Source organism: Heterocephalus glaber, unplaced genomic scaffold (genome assembly GCF_053883595.1).
Source record: "Heterocephalus glaber isolate CG9 unplaced genomic scaffold, H.glaber_assembly_v1.0 deba00001465, whole genome shotgun sequence".
NCBI classification, from domain to species: Eukaryota; Metazoa; Chordata; class Mammalia; order Rodentia; family Bathyergidae; genus Heterocephalus; species Heterocephalus glaber.
In genome coordinates this window covers 6,433,585-6,450,033 of record NW_028258312.1, presented here as the reverse complement: position 1 = coordinate 6,450,033, position 16,449 = coordinate 6,433,585, and the positions used below count along the sequence as shown (strand labels likewise).

Here is a 16,449-nt window from a genome sequence, read left to right as displayed (position 1 = left end):
ATCTCTCCCTATTTATAAAGACTTTGTTTCCATTTTTTCATTTTCTCATACTAATTCCATTCCTTTCTTTCCTTTCTGCTACCCCTCCCACTTTCCCTTTGCTCCTTTTCTTTCTATTTCACATTATGTATTATATCTTATAGTCCTTATTTACACATTCAGTTTCTCACATTACAGAAACGAGTATTTACACGTGTGTCCTATTTATTTCACAAGAGTATCACCTCTATGTGGATCCATTTAGCTATAGATGTCTCTGATTTTTTTATGGCTGAGTAGTACTCCATTTTATAAAAAAAACACATTTTTTTTTATCCAGTCTCCAGTTGATGGGCATTTGCTCTGTTTCCAAGCTTTAGCTATTACAAACTGCTGCTATGAACATGGATGCACATATATCACTGTGGTATGATTCTTTTAATTCTTTGGGGAAAGATACCCAGCAGGGGAATAGCTGGGTCAAATGGGACTTCCAGTCCTAATTCTTTGAGGTATCTCCATACTGATTTCCACAGTGGTCACACCAGTCTACACTCCCGCCAGCAGTGGAGCAGGGTTCCTCTTTCCCCACAGCTCCACCAGTATTTGTTATTGGTTGATTTCATGATAACAACCATTGTTTCTGGAGTGAGGTGGAATCTCAGCATTGTTTTAAATTGCATCTCTCAAATGACCAGTGATGTTGAACATTTTTTCATATGTTTATTTGCTATTTCTACTTCTTTGAGAAATGTCTGTTCATTTCAGATGCCCATTTTTGGATTGGGTCTTTAAATTTAGGAGGCCCGATTTGTTTAAGGTCTTCATAGATTCTACATAGTAGACCTTTGTCTGAGGAACAGCAGGTGAAAAATTTTTCCCACATTGTGGGTTGTCTCTTCACACTGCTGGTGGTTTCTCTTGCTGTGCAGGAGCTTTTTAATAAGAAGAGATCCCACTTGTTGATTGTTTGTGCTAGTTCACAGGAAACTGAGGCTTTGTTCATAAAATGTTTTCCTACACCAGTGTCTTCAAGAGTTCTACCTAACCTGTGTTCCAGCCGGTTCAGCATTTCTATTTTAATATTTAGATCTTTAATCCATTTTGATTTTAGTTTAGTGCATGGTGAGAGATATAGGTCTAGTTTTAATCTTTGGCAAGTTGAAACCCAATTTTTCCAGCACCATTTATTGAAGAGGCTATCTTTCCTCAAGTGAATGTGTTTGGCTCCTTTGTCAAAGATGAGGTAGCTGAGTGTGTCTGGTGTTGTTTCTGCATCTTCTTATCTGTTCCACTGGTCCTCAGGTCTGTTTCTTTGCCAGTACCATGCTGTTTTTATCATAGTAGCTTTGTACCACAGTTTCAAGTTGGGGGTTGTGATACCCATTGCCATGTCTCTGTTACCCAGAATTGTTTTTGCTATTCTGGGTCTCTTCTTGTTCCAAATGTATTTTTGGATTGTTTTCTCAAAGTCCATGAAGTATGCTCCTGGGATTTCAATTGGAATTGCACTGAATCTCTACAGCAGTTTTGGAAGTATGGCCATTTTCACTATGTTGATCTTTCCTACTCAGCAGCAGGGGATGTTTTTCCATTTTCTGATATAACCTTCAGTCTCTCTTTTCACAGTCCTTTCTTTTCAGAAAAAGAGGTCTTTGATTTCTTTTGTTAGGTTGATCCTAGGTATTTCAGTTTTATGGATGCTATTGTGAAAGGAATTGTTTGCCCTATTTCTGTCTCAGTCTGTTGTTCCTGTAGAGGAAAGCTATTGATTTTTCTGTGTTCACCTTTTATGCAGCTACTCTGCTGAATTTGTGTTTTAAGTCTAGAAGACTTTTGGTGGAGTTCTTCGGGTCTTCTATATAGGGTATCATGTCATTTGCAAATAATGACAATTTGACTTCTTCGTTTCCTATCTTTATTCCTTTTATTTCTTTCTCTTGTCTGATTGCTGTGGTTAATGTTTCCAAAACTATATCGAATAAGAGTGGTGATAGTGGACATCCTTGTCTTGTTCCTGATTTTAGTGTGAAGGATTTCAGTTTTTGACCATTTAGTATGATATTGGCTATTGGTTTTTCATAGATGGCTTTTATCAGATTGAGGTAGAGACCCTCTATTCCAATTTTTTGGAGGGTTTTTATTGTAAATGCGTGCTGGATTTTGTCAAATGTGTTTTCTGCATCTATTGAGATGATCATATGGTTTTTGTCCTTGGCTCTATAGATATAGTGTATTACATTGATTGATTTGTGTATGTTGAACCATCCTTGCATCCCTGGAATGAATCTCACTTGGTCATGGTGTATGATCTTTTTGATGATCTTCTGCGTTCTATTTGCGAGTATCTTACTAAGAATTTTTGCATCTATGTTCATTAGTGAGATTGGCCTATAGCTCTCTTTATCAGTTGGGTCTTTCTCTGCTTTGGGGATCAAGGTGATGCTTGCTTCCAGGAATGATTTCGGGAGTATTGCTTCCCTTTCAATTTCATTGAAGAGTTTAAGCACTACTGGCAGTAGTTCCTCTCTAAATATCTTGTAGAATTCAGCAGTGAAGCCATCAGGACCCGGGCTTTTCTTAGTTGGTAAGTTTTTAATTACGTTTTCAATTTCATTGATTAATATTGGGTCGTTTAGAATTTTTAGGTCTTCTTCATTCAACTTTGGTAATTCATATGTATCTAAGAATCTGTCAATTTCTTCTGTGTTTTCCATCTTACTATTGACGTATAGGTTCTTGAAGCAGGTATTGATGATCCTCTGGATTTCCACTAGGTCCATTGTAATTTCATCCTTTTCATTCCTAATTGCATGGATTTGGGCCTTTCCTTTACTTTTTCTGACAAGGTTGGCTAAGGGTTTGTCAATTTTGTTTATTCTTTCAAAGAACCCACTGTTGGCTTCATTGATTTTTTTTTTTTGTATTGTTTTCTTAGTCTCCCTTGCATTGATTTGTGCTCTGATCTTTACAGTTTCCTCGCTTGTATGAGCTTTTGATTTGTCCTCTTCTTTTTGTAGAAGGTTGAGATTCAGCATCAGGTTGTTTAATTGGGCTCGTTCTGTTTTCCTAATATAGTATTCACTGCTATGAATTTCCCTCATAAGACTGCTTTCATTGCGTCCTATAGATTCTGATAGGTTGTACTGACATTGTTATTTAATTGTAGGAACTGTCTGATTTTTTTCTTTAATATCCTGTGACCCCCTGGCTATTCCAAAGTGTGTTGTTCAATTTCCATGTATATATGAAATTCTTGAGGTTTACTTTGCTATTGATCTCCAATTTCACTGCATTTTGGTCTGATAATATACAGGGGCTAACTTCAGTTCCTTTGCACTTACTGAAACATATTCAATGAGTGAGTATGTGGTCTGCTTTGGATACCGACCCATGTGCTGCTGAAAAGAATATGTGTTCTGATTTTGTGGGGTGAAACAATCTGTAAACATCCGCTAAGTTCATTTGTTCAAGAGTTTGAGTTCTAGTATTTCATTGTTTAATTTTTGTCTAGTTGATCTGTCTATTTGTGACAGTGGGGTATAGAGGTCCTCCAGTACTCTTGTATTAGTGCTTATATGATTTTTCATGTCTGTTAATATTTGTTTTATATAGTTGTGTGCACTAGTGTTTGACGCATATATATTTATGATTGTTATCTCTTCCTCTTGGATTGTTCCCCTTACAAGGATGTAGTATCCTTTTTTGTCTCTCTTAAGCAGTGTTGGTTTGAAATCTACTTGATCTGCAAAGAGGATAGCTACTGCTGCTTTTTTTTAAGGTTCCTATTGCATGAAGTATTGTTTTCCACCCTTTAACTTTCAGTCTATGAGTTTCTCTTTGAATTAAGTGTGTTTCTTGTATGCAGCATATTGTTGGATCCTGCTTCTTGACCCATTCTGCCAGTCTATTTCTTTTGATTGGTGAATTGAGACCATTAACATTGATGTTATAACTGATACATATTGACTTATCAGTGTAATGACTTTTTCTTTTTGTTGGATTCTCCCACTTTGTGTTTAATTTCTTGTTGTGCCCAATGGATTCATTTTGTTGGGCTTTCTGGGGTTGTGATCCTCATTGTCTTTTCCTATGATATTGTCTAAAATTATTTGGAGTGCTGGTTTGGTATTGATAAAGTTCCTAAGGTGCTCTTTGTCATGAAAGTATCTTCTCCATCAATTTTGAAAATACAGTTTTCCAGGGTACATCAATCTAAGTTGGAGTCTCTTTTCCTTTAGGGCTTGGGATAGGTCAGTCCAGGCTCTTCTTTCCTTGAGGGTTTGCATTGAGAAGTCTGCTGTGATTCTGATGTGCTTTCCTTTGTATGTGATTTGTTTCTTTTCTCTAACTGCATGTAGAACTTTGTTCTTCTGTTGGGTTTTTGTAATCTCAACAATTATATCCCTATGTGTAGATTTTTTTGATCAAGGCTAGTTGGAATCCTATATGCCTCCCTTATCTGCATGTCAAGTCCTTTTCTCTTGCTTGGGAAGTTTTCTGCCATCAGTTCTCTTAACAGTTTTTTTTATGTCATCTGCACTGTCTCCTCTTTTTTCATTGACCCCATTCAGTCTTATGTTATTCTTCTTTGCATTGTCTAGCAGCTGGTGAATTGATTTCTCCTGGTCCCTTACAATTTTAAAGCAATTTTTCTTTTCCTGATCACTAATTGCAATCTTATCTTCTGTATCTGAAATTCTGTCCTCACATTGGCTCATTCTGCTGTGGAGACTTTCAGTGGAGTTTTTAATCTCCTGGAAATCTGTTTGCATCTGTTTTATGGATTCCATTTGTTTCCTGTGTTGGCATTCCATCACGTTCCTCAGCTCCTCTATTTTTTTTATCTGTTTCCTCTCTAGACTTATTAATCATGCGTGACATGTACAGACAAGTATTCAAAGTACATGCAAGTGTATGGTAGTTCTGCACATATACTGGTGGCAGCAGGCCTGGGATTGCTGAGAAACTCTTTGTTTAGCAGTGGAAATAAAAATACCCCCTTCTGAATTTGTATCTGTTTGAATTATGTTTGTTTAGCTTTTAAGTTAGAAATTGGCCAATGTTTCTTTTTGTTATGAAGATTATGTATGACTGACTTACTTAAAAATTTAAAGAAATTTCTCCCTGTATTCAGTGGTTAGTTTGGACTCCATAGTCTTTTTCTAGCTTGTTTATGGAGGCCATAAGTTTTTCTTGAATAGAATAGAAATAAATTTGACACATTTTTGAGTCTTGACTGAGAAATGTTCCCATGACAGCTGTCTTCAAAATGTACTTACAGTTACCCATGGAAATAAATGTTCTATACTCTCAGTTGAGGTTTCTAATTGGGACTTGAATGACTGCTTATAATGTAGTTAATATAAGTTGAAATTTTGGCAGGCATGCAAGCTGGAATCAATCTTATTGTTAACGGAGATGGTTGAGAAGTTATTGAAGTTTATGCAAGGTGCTTTAGACAGTATTTCTGCATTTCCCAGCCTATGTTGACTCAAACCCTCCTGTTCTTTGCTCAAGATTTAATTTTTACTACCTTCCAGTTCTAGAATCCAGTAAAAACAATAATTTTGGAATATACTATGTATTAGATAATAACAATCATAGGTGTAAGTAAGACTAAACCTATGAAGTTTTTCAACTTTAGGGTAGTTTTGTAGAAGTGATACTTATCATATGTCTAGATAAACATGTAGTATAAAAGATGCATAGCATTTATTCAGGCAGCAGACATATACTCTATTGTTTGATCATCCTCTTTAGTTGGCTGAATAATGATACTCTTAGATACACAGCTTAGACTCAAAATTATTACATTCTGTTTAAAGTGTAATATTTGACCTCTTTACTACAGTAAAGGAAGTGATATATGTTGGAAGTGATATATGTTGTGATACCAGAGCAGGAGACAAAAGATAAGGTTCTTATTCCTGCTCTGCCTCTGAGTAGTACTATGAACTTGTACAAGATTTTAGCCTCTCAAAGTCTTGTTTTTTCCTCTGTTAAATGCAAATAAGAATTCCTTTGCTACCAATCTAATGGAGCTTCTTCTCAGTGTACAAACAAGTGTGTATGGTAACATGTTAAAAACATATCCCAGATGAATGTCATAAAAGTTTGGATTTCAGACAGATGAAAATACTGGTCTTTATTTCTGCTGTAGGCTGACTGTACATCTCTTTTTAGCAATTCTAAAAATTATTTTGATTAGGAATCAGAAATGCATAGTTTTGTAAAAATATATTCAGATCTTAGAGTTGCACTCTGTTCCTTATTTAAAAATAAAATCTCCAGTTTACACCAGAGAATCTGATCTCTTAAAATATCTTCTCTTGGTGTTGAGAGAATTGATAAATTGGTAAAGTGGGTATTGATTTTTTTATAGTAATGATACATTAATATTCATGAATTACCATGAAGAATGTCCTAATATTAAAAATATGAAAATAGACTAAGTCTATTCTGTTATAGTGTCACCATCAGGCAAGTTGAATCATTCAAGTTTTGTTTATAGGTCTGGATATTTCAATTTGGTCACAAATCACGAGTAAGCAGATGAAATATTAAAACTTGAAATCTTGAAAACTTATTTTGAAAACTTGATCTTGAAAACTATTCCTCCTAACTGGAACCTTGTACCCTTTCATCACTTTTTCCCTGTTCCTTATACTCCCATCCTCACCTTCTGGTAGCTGCCATTTTATTCTCTGTTCTAAAATGTGACTTGCAAATGTTTTTTTTAATTCATTAAGTTGATTGATACATTGTAGGTATATAGTATGATGACCTTCATCATTGGGGATTTGTAGCTTTACATGATATATCTTGGCTCTTATTTTTCCCCATTCCCCCTCCCTCCCTTCAACCCCTCCACCTCTGCCTATTTACAAAGACTGTTTCTGTTTTTTTCCTTTTCTCATATTTATTCCTTTCCCTTCTTTCCCTTCCCCTACCCCCTCCCACCTCTCCTTCCCCTTTGGACTTTTTCTTCTTATTTCAAACAATCCATTATCCATTTTGATCCTTATTTACACTTTCAGTTTCTCACACCAGGGAAACTATTTGGTATTTACACATGTGTGTCCTATTTATTTCACTTAACAGTATGGCCTCAATGTGCATCCATTTAGCTATAAATGTCTCTTGTTTCTCATTCTTTATAGTTGAGTAGTACTCCATTTTATAAAACAAAACAAAACAAAATCTTAATCCAATCTCTAGGGCTGGGGATTTAGCTCAGTGGTCTTGCTGCCTGCTGCACAAGTGCAAGGACCCGAGTTCGATCCCCGGTACCAAAAAAAAAAAAACCCCAAAAAACAATCTCCAGTTGATGGGCAATTGCACTGTTTCCAAGAATTAGCTATTACATAATGTGCCGCTATAAACACAAGTGCACATATATTGCTGTGGTATGATTCTTTTAATTCTTTTGGGAAGATACCCAGTAGGGAGATAGGTGGGTCAAATGTGACATCTAATCCTAGTTTTTTGAGATCTGTGACTCACAAGTCTTAATTCTGAGATTCTAGGTTTCAAGCTGCTTCTCTTTTTTATTCATTTTTACTGTAACAAGAGCAATCTTATTCTTCACTGATTTTCCCCTCCGTTTTAGTTTAGTTTGTTATATATTTAACTGTGTCCCCTTGACTACATTTACTAATGTACTTTTCTGCCTGTTAGTGTAAAGGTTGTTTTGTGACTTTAGGTCAAGAAAGACCATCAGATAACAACTATTCTGTCATCTATAAAGGGTCTTGCTCTCCAGTCCCTTACTAACACTTGTGATCTTTCAAATGACAGCCATTATTATTTAGATTACAAGTCAGTCTCAGTCACTAACTGCAAAGATTTCTCCAATTTGGACATTTGGAAAGGACTCAAACTGCACTGAATGTATTCATGCAGGGCCCTGTTTAAAAGGAAAGTGTACAGTAGTCCCCTTTATCTGTGATTTTGTTTGTTGGGGTTTCTGTTACTTAAGGTCAACTGAAATCCAAAAATATTAAATGGAAAATTCTAGAAATAAGCAGTTAATAGGTTTTAAATTGCATTTTTTGGAGTAGCATGATGAGTAGCACAATGAAATCTTGTGTCTTCCAGCTCCATCATGCCCAGGAGGTGTATGATGCCTTTGTCCAGTATGTTCATGCTGTATCTCCTACCATCCATTAGTGTTTTTAGTAGCTGTCTTAGTGGTAAGGTTGACTGTGTGGTATCACAGTGCTTGTGTTCAAGTAACCCTTATTTTACTTAATAATGGCCCCAAAGTTCAAATTTTTATTACAGTATATTGTTATAATTGATACATTTTATTACTGTCAATATTTTACCTTACCTAATTTATAAATTAATCCTTATAGCAGATAAGTATGTATAGAATAAAAGTATATATAAGGTTTGGTAGTATTCAAGGTTGCGAAGTCCCACTGAGGGCCTCTCCAAGTGTATCTTCCAGGTGTAAAGATGCTGACAGTGTTTGAAAGATTTCCTGACACATATCCTGCAGGGCCCCATAATTTATACACACTCAGACTGAGAGTCAAGAGACATTTGGGCATCATGAAAGATAATGGGAGAATTGTTGTAGTCCAGCCAGTGATAAGTCAGTTGTATATACATTTAGTTCTCTATTGTTTTTGAAATTTATAATTTTTTTCTTCAGTTCTTTTATTGGTCCATTTTAGGTATACAATACGTTTACATTTGTCATTGGGTGCTTGTACCTGAACATGTTGTACCTTGGTTCTTATTTTTTCCCTATTACCTACGCACCCTTCACTCCCTCCACCCTTCCCTATTTACATAGACTTCATTTCCATTTTTTTTTTCTTTTCTCATAGTTTTTCCTTTCACTTCTTTCCTTTCCCCTATCCCCTCACATTACCCTTACGTCTTTGGACTTTTATTCCTATTTCAAATTATCAATTATTCATTTTAATCATTTTAACCCTTATTTATACTTTCAGTTTCTCATATTACAGAAGCTATTTAGTATTTAGACGTGTGTCCTAGTTATTTGAAATTTATATTTTATTGAACTCTGCTGTTATTACTACTTCTACTAGCTTTGGGTTTTGCTCTACTTTTTTCTAGATCCTTAAGGTAAAAGTTGAGATTATTGGCTTAATGCTTCTTTTGTTCTCTTAGTATAATTATAAAATACTAGACAATTCTCTTTAAGTGTTTTCTTTAAACATTTTAAAATCCTATGAATTTTGATATGTTGTGCTTTTCTTGATTTCCCATGAGTCTTTTTTAAAAAGTGCCATCAATTATTAGAAGTATTTTGTTTAATTTTCAAGTATCTGTATTTGGAAATTTTTCTAACTTTTTTTTCTAGTTTAATTTTGTTATGGTCAGAGAAGGTACCTTTCCTCTATGATTTCAGTGCTTTTAAGTCTGTTAAGGTTTGTTTTATGACCTAGGATATGGTTAAATTTGGTGAATTTTCTTTGTGTATTTGGAAAGAAGTTTATATGTTTTTGTTGAGTGGAGTGTTTGTAGGTGTCAGTTTGATTCTCAGTTCTTTTATATTTTTGATTTTCACTCTGTTGTTGATTACAGACAGGGAAGTATTGAAATCCAATGATAATTGTGAAATTTGCTCTTTTTCCTTTCAATTTGTTTCCTTCATTTTGAAATATCTAGCTGGAAGCTTAGATATTTAGGATTATTATGCTTTCATGGTGAATTGATACTTTTTGTCATTATGTGATTATTCCTTTTTAGCCATAGTAATTTTCTTTGTTTTGTAGTCTAACATTACTACAGATGTTCCAACTTACTTATGATTTATATTTGTGTTTTGTATGTTTCCATGCCCTTAAAATATCTGCACAATTATATGTGAGGTTAATTTCTTTAGACAGCATATCACTGACTCATTTTTAATTTTTTGTAATCTTTGCCTTTTAAATGGCATGTTTAAATAATTTATACTTAATTTAATTGGATGGAGAGTGTATTAAAGACTTTCAGTTAGATTATTTTCTCTATTTCCCCATTCTTATCTTCTTTGGTGTTATTTGAACCTTTTTCCCATTGCATTAAATTTTTTATCTTGTGTTTTTTATTATAAAATTTTTTTTGGTGATTATTCTAGGACTCACTGTATGCATATTTAACGTTTCATAGTTTACTGAGAATCAAGTGAAATATAGAAATTTTACTACTGGATAGATCTGTATATAAATATTGCAAAAATGCTCTCTCAGATTGTATTTTACCTTTTTACTTTTTAAATGATGCTTTTGGAAGAATATATGTTTGTAATTTTAATAGAGTCCAGTATTTTTCTCTTTTATAGTTAGTGCTTTTTGTATCTAAGAAATATTTGCTCATATGGTTGTGAAGATATTCTCCCATGTTTTGTTCTAAAATCTTTATAACTTTAATATTTAGAATGAAAGATTATGCTATTGCATTTTAAATACCAATGTCCCTTTATTGATCTATCAGAGGGTGATAGTTGAGTGTTTGCCCATGTTTCAGAAGAGAAAATGGATCAAGTTGTTGTCTAATATATTTTAAATCATACTTATGGTGGATTTTCAAGATGTTTACTTGTTATATCTTTTGCTGTACCACAATTATGTCTCAATCTGTGTTTGTAGTGGAGAAAACTACGCTGTAACATAAAAAGGGACCGAGGTCATGAATAAAACATTTCATTCTATCCTCTTCCTCCTTTCTTCCTCTTTCCTTTTTTTGTTCTTTTTTTAGTTATCTTTGCACATTTCTTTTCATCCTCTTCTCTGTTTTTTCCTAGCTTCATTTTTCTTCCTCCTTTAAAATAATGCTTATACCGGGGCTGGGGATTTAGCTCAGTGGTTTTGCCGCCTGCTGCGCAGGTGCAGGGACCCGAGTTTGATCTCCAGTACCAAAAAAAAAAATGATAATAATGCTTATACCTTTCTAACATTATGATATTGTGTAATTTTCTGAAGTTTTCTTTTTTACATGCTAACATATTCCCTAAGTAGTAATCAGTTCAATAGGATGCACTTTTATAATGGCATATTTGCGTCACTAGTCTTGTGCATCCTAGCAATATTGTAACTGATGTTTGGTGCTTTATTATGCCACAGGAAATTACTTGGGAAAGATTTGGGACTATATATACTTTCATAGAAAGTTGTAACTCACGGCCAGTTTATATGTAGAAGAATTACCATTTAGTATCATTTGTGAGAAGAGTAGTTCTCTAAGTTCAAGTGAGAATTGGGAATTTTGCCCTGTAAAATGAAACTCCTTCATGTACTTATGACAGAACATTTTTGAAAGGACAGTAGCATAGCCAAAGTTTTATGTAAATGGAATGTACATGCTATGTTCTAGTTATAGGGATACTATCATTTTGGAGTCTGGGATTTCTGCAAGAAGTTTGATGTAGTGTAGATTTTGATATCCTACAGAACAATAACATTGCTTAAATCTGTTTTATAGCATCTTGAGATTGTAACTTCTTAGTATGCTATTAATTGAATAGTCTGAATGAAATGTCCCTTAGGTCTGTTTATAACAGTCTCAGATGTATCTTAAAGGAAATATACTCAGTGTGCTCTTGCTTAGACTAAACAACTGCCCCCTGCCCCTTGCTGTAGGATAAGAAATGGATTCTCAACCATGAAGATGTCACATTGGGAGAATTACTGGGCAAGGTATGTGACAACTGATCTAAATAACAAAAGTTTTTTGTATTTACTGTGAACGCTTTCGCTTTCTTTGCTTATATTCCAGCACACAGCAAGGCACCTTATAAGTAATCCAGAACACAATTATCATATCTCTTATAAATTCTGTGATGTCCACTGAAATAGATGTCTTTGAAAGACTTATGGAAGATTCTTGTTTTTTAAAAGTAGTATGTTTTCCCCTGAAGGACGAAAAGCAATGTAATAAAACCAAAACTATTGAAATGAGATTGAAAAGAAACTGAGATAATAAAAGTTTAAATAAATACCTAATAGTCTTACTTTGTTTCTGGTTATATGTGATAGTTCAGAAAAAGTGAATACTGCACCTTGAGAGTTAGAACTGTTCAGAGAATTACAGTATATAACATTGGGGATATTATTTCAATATAAAAAGTATGGACCAGCCATATGTTTCAGTATCTATTTTGTGACTTTCTATTAGTGGTCAGAGAAGACAGCTTTATATAATTGATGTTTCTTCCAATTTAGTTGGAAGTTTCTTTGAACTCATAGGCTATATTAAAGTATATTATGTCTAACAATAAAGACATTTAATAATCAAAGTGAGTTATTTTCAAATTTATTGTTTTATTTATAATTGAATTCTAATAAAAATTTGTCATTGACTTAATCAGATATTTTCATGTGAAAGTTTGAGTTGAGTTTAGCTTCATAATGTAGTATAAAAAATTACTGTAAAATCCAGATATTTCAGGAAACATATCATAGATAAGGAATGAGTAATCATTACTGGACTTAATTAAAGCTCAATACTTCAGGTAAAACAATGACTATTTTTTATTCAAATGTAGATTTAATGAGTTGCCTTTTTTCCTATTTAAAAAAAATCTCTGATGTATGTTGAAGAAAATAAATCCTTGTTGAAGTAATCAACTTTGCAAGATTCTTAACAATGATTATTTTAAAATATTTCGTCCAAATGGAAGCATCAAATTTCTATCAGAAAGCAGAGTTTTATAGGCTGCTAATACATTTACCTAGTAAGTCACTTCGAAGAACCTCAAGCTAAAGGCAGCAGCTGGCATGTATATTTACTTTGTGATGGTCCCCTAATTCTTAAGAAAAGATTCCTCCATTCTATTGCTATTAGGTAGCCCAAAAGCAGTGATAGGGTAAAAAATTAATACAAAGGAATGAATTTATGAAATTTAAAACTAAATCACTTATTAAAATGAAGAGAATATGTTGAGGCCACGTTTTTAGTATGAAGAAAAATATTTTCAAACAAAAATATTTCAATTATGTCTACTCTATAAACTATGGCTTATCAGTTAGAATTTAGCTTGTTAGAAGGTTACTTTAAGGAATAATTATTTTCTCAGATGAGGCAGTAGCATGTCTCAATAAATTTAATCATTTTTACTAAAAGACTGATACTTTGAGACACAGTGTAGCTTAACTTCATCAAATATTTTAAAATACTACAATATGATTTGTCACTTAATATTTCATTGTCTTTTTTTGAATAAATATTTACAGTATACTGGCTGAGAGTGCATGGGTAATTAAAGGATAACTATGCTTCAGACACTTAAGGGGTTTGGAGTTTGGTTAGTAATTATATTAAAGTAATGGCAGAAACTGACTTATTTATTCTGCACTATAGTCTTAGTAGACTGTGTTTGCTATGTGGTTGAGATTCAATAAATGTTTTATTCAGTCATTCAATATTTTCTGAATGCCTACTATGTGCCAAGCACTCGTTTAGCCACTCGGGATATATCGGTGAACAAGCAAACAAAAGTCATTTCCTTTATGGGGTGTAGATTCTGTTAGCAGGGAAGACAGATAAATAATAAGCACTACGAATAGGTAAATTTTACAGTATTAGAGAGTGCTAAGCCTTGTAAAAACAGAAGGTTTAGGAGCGCTACTAGTTGAGATTTCAGTTTTTAAACAGTCATTTTGGATGTTATGTTAAAAACAGGCTGATGAGCTAAAAGATTGGGAGGCAGTTGCACTTACTAAAAATGATGCTAGAGGGCTGGGGATTTAGCTCAGTGGTTCCACCGCCTGCCTCGCAAGTGCAAGGTCCTGAGTTCGATCCCCAGTACCAAAAAAAAAAAAATGATGCTAGACAGGGTGGTGACACAGAGATAGTGAGAAATGATGAGTTCTAGATATATTTTTAAGTTGAACCAGTTAGATATCCTGATGTAGTCTACATGGGGATTGAGAAAAAGAGTGAAGTTGGCTGTAAGTATAGCATGTTTCAAGGAACACAATTAGGTGTTCAGTTTTGAATATATTGAGTTTGTCTGTTAGCCTTCTCTGTGAAGATGGTGAAAGACAGTTAGCTATTAAGTCTGCCTTTTTAAAAGAGATTTCTGTGTAAGAAGTACAAATTTGGTGATTTGGGTTATGTAGGTGACATTTAAAACCATAAGACTGGGATAGGGGAGTAATTTAGGATAGATTGCTTGCCTAGCATATGTGATACTCTGAGTTGGATCCCCAGCACCACAAAATACCTAAATAAAACAAACCATAAGATGAGATGGATTCAGTGGGAGACTCAGAGATCAAGAATTGAGCCATGATCATGCCAACATTAAGGGATGGGGAAAAGAGAAGTGATCATCAAATGAGGTTAAGAAAGAACCACCAATTGAGAAGGCAGAAACTGGGTCAGGGATGTAGCTCAGCAGGCACAGCACCTGCCTGGCAAGTGTGAGGTCTTGAGTTTGATCCTCAGTACCAAAAAAAAAAAAAAAAGCAGTAACCAAGATAGGAGAGCTTGGAAGGCAAGAAGAGAAAGCATACCAATGAGAAGAGTGGTGGGAAATGCTGGTGAGAAGTCCAATGAGTTAATGACCAAGAATTAACCACTGGATTTGCCAATGAAGAGGTCCCTGATGATTTTGTTGAGCAGTTTCCTTGGAGTACTTCAGGTGAAAACCAGGTTGGTATAGATTTAAGAGAGACTAGGAGGAGAGGAATTAGAGAGGAATTAGAGAGGAATTAGGAGAGGAATTAGGAGAGGAATTAGGAGAGGAATTAGAGATAGTAAGGATGAAACCCTTTGAAATTTTGTTGCAAAAAGAAGCAGAGACATGCAAAAAAATGAGTTTTTTGATGTTTAACCTGAGAGAAATAATAACATATTAGTTTCCAGTGGTGAATGGTATAGTGAAAAATTCATGATACAGGAAAGAGAAATGAGAATTGCTAGGGCAATAGCTTTGAGTAGGTAAGAAGGGATGTGATTCAGCTCAGTGGAGGATTGATTTTAGTAGAAGCACAATAGTTCATTTTTATCACAGCAAGGAAGATTGGTAGGTGAATAAATCTGTGACTAAGAATCCAGAAGATCTGTTTAGATTACTTCAGGGTAGTTTTCCTCTCATTGAAAGAGGAAGCAACATCATAGCTCAGTATGATTATTGGAGATTTGAGAAGAGAGTAAAAGGGAAACGAGTCATTTGGAAGAATGTAGGAGTGTGAGTGGGTCTAGAAAAACGTGTAGTCTCAAGTGCCCTAAAGTCTGTTTTCATGAATTAAGAACCCCCTAACATTTTATGTTCATGAATATTAAAGATAAATCAATTAACATGGTTATAGTTTTTTCAGCTGTTTTTATGTTTAACTTTGTAGATGCAAAGTAGGCTGAATTTGAGATTTTATTAGGATTATAGATTTGCCCAGTACCGTGATAGTGAACATTTTGGAGCTATCAATGATACAAACAGCCTGCTGTGGCTCACATGCCATAGGTTCACCACCATTGGCCTAGGGAGTTCTACAGGTAAAGAGAAGCAAAGATGTAGAGAGTATGTGGTTTGTTAATTGTAATTATTGACTTTGGGATTTAAGGTGGATACAGAAGGAGGAGAGAATATTAAGGGGGTAATACATAGTAAAAAGTGATAGTCTATAAAGATTCCTACAAGGTGAAAGGAATTTTGAAGTTAGGTATAAGAAGTAAGTTAGAAAGACAGAAACCTGACCAAAGAAGAGATAAATGAAGTAGATGTTATAGAATTGCTTTATTGGTAATATGAAAGTTTAAGGTATGACTCTTGAAAATAGATGGATTCCCAGATCTTTGGAAGAGAGATGTCAGAAAAAAAAATACTTGAGAATTTGAAGCATTGAAAGGACTTGAAATTTCTGTTGAAATTGGCAAGAATTCATACAGGAGCAACACTGGATAGAATGACAAGTGACCTAGGTATAGAAATCATAGGTGACAGCAACAGTGAAGGATAGTAAGAAATAGAAAAGAATAATACACTCAAAGGCTGAAGTTTATAGGAATGCAAGAGAGAGAATGGTTTAAAGACACTGATAAAGAGCTAGTAAGTTACTATTGTATGTCTTGGACACTGGTAGATTACACAGGGAAATACGTTTTTTAAGTTTAGAGTGCAGAGAGGATCTCATTACCATTTGAGTGTTCTCTGATGAGAGCTAGGATTCTTTTATAACAAGAAGGTAAGAATTATCAAAGAGTAGATTGAAGATCTAACTTTCATGACAGACCATAAATTCCAGAAAGTATAGTAAAAGTTAGGTATAGAAGAGAAAGAAGGATCAAAGAAAAGTGGGCAGAATCTGATGAGGGTAGGGAAGAAGAAATGAGGATTAACCTAGGACCAAGATTTTCTTATGACAATTGGCATAAATATAGGCAGAAAGCATAGTGAGATTTGTCCCCTTGGATAGAAGACCAATAACCGAGATGAAGTTACACCTGCTGAATGGTAGCGAGTAAGGAGTGAACTAGCCTTCCTCCTGACCTCTTTGTTTGGAG

The 16,449-nt window shown here is 34.4% G+C and overlaps 1 protein-coding gene across 7 annotated transcripts in view; it reads left to right on the top strand.

Annotated features, from left to right (window-relative positions):
* The window catches only part of Fer (FER tyrosine kinase), a 415,378-nt gene that overhangs the window by 232,858 nt on the left and 166,071 nt on the right, over positions 1-16,449 (top strand). For all 7 annotated transcript variants that reach the window (XM_021255853.2, XM_013071121.3, XM_021255852.2 and 4 more), the window contains one exon: positions 11,583-11,639. In XM_021255853.2, coding sequence (XP_021111512.1) covers positions 11,583-11,639 — 57 coding nt within the window. The remainder of the gene's footprint in view (positions 1-11,582; positions 11,640-16,449) is intronic.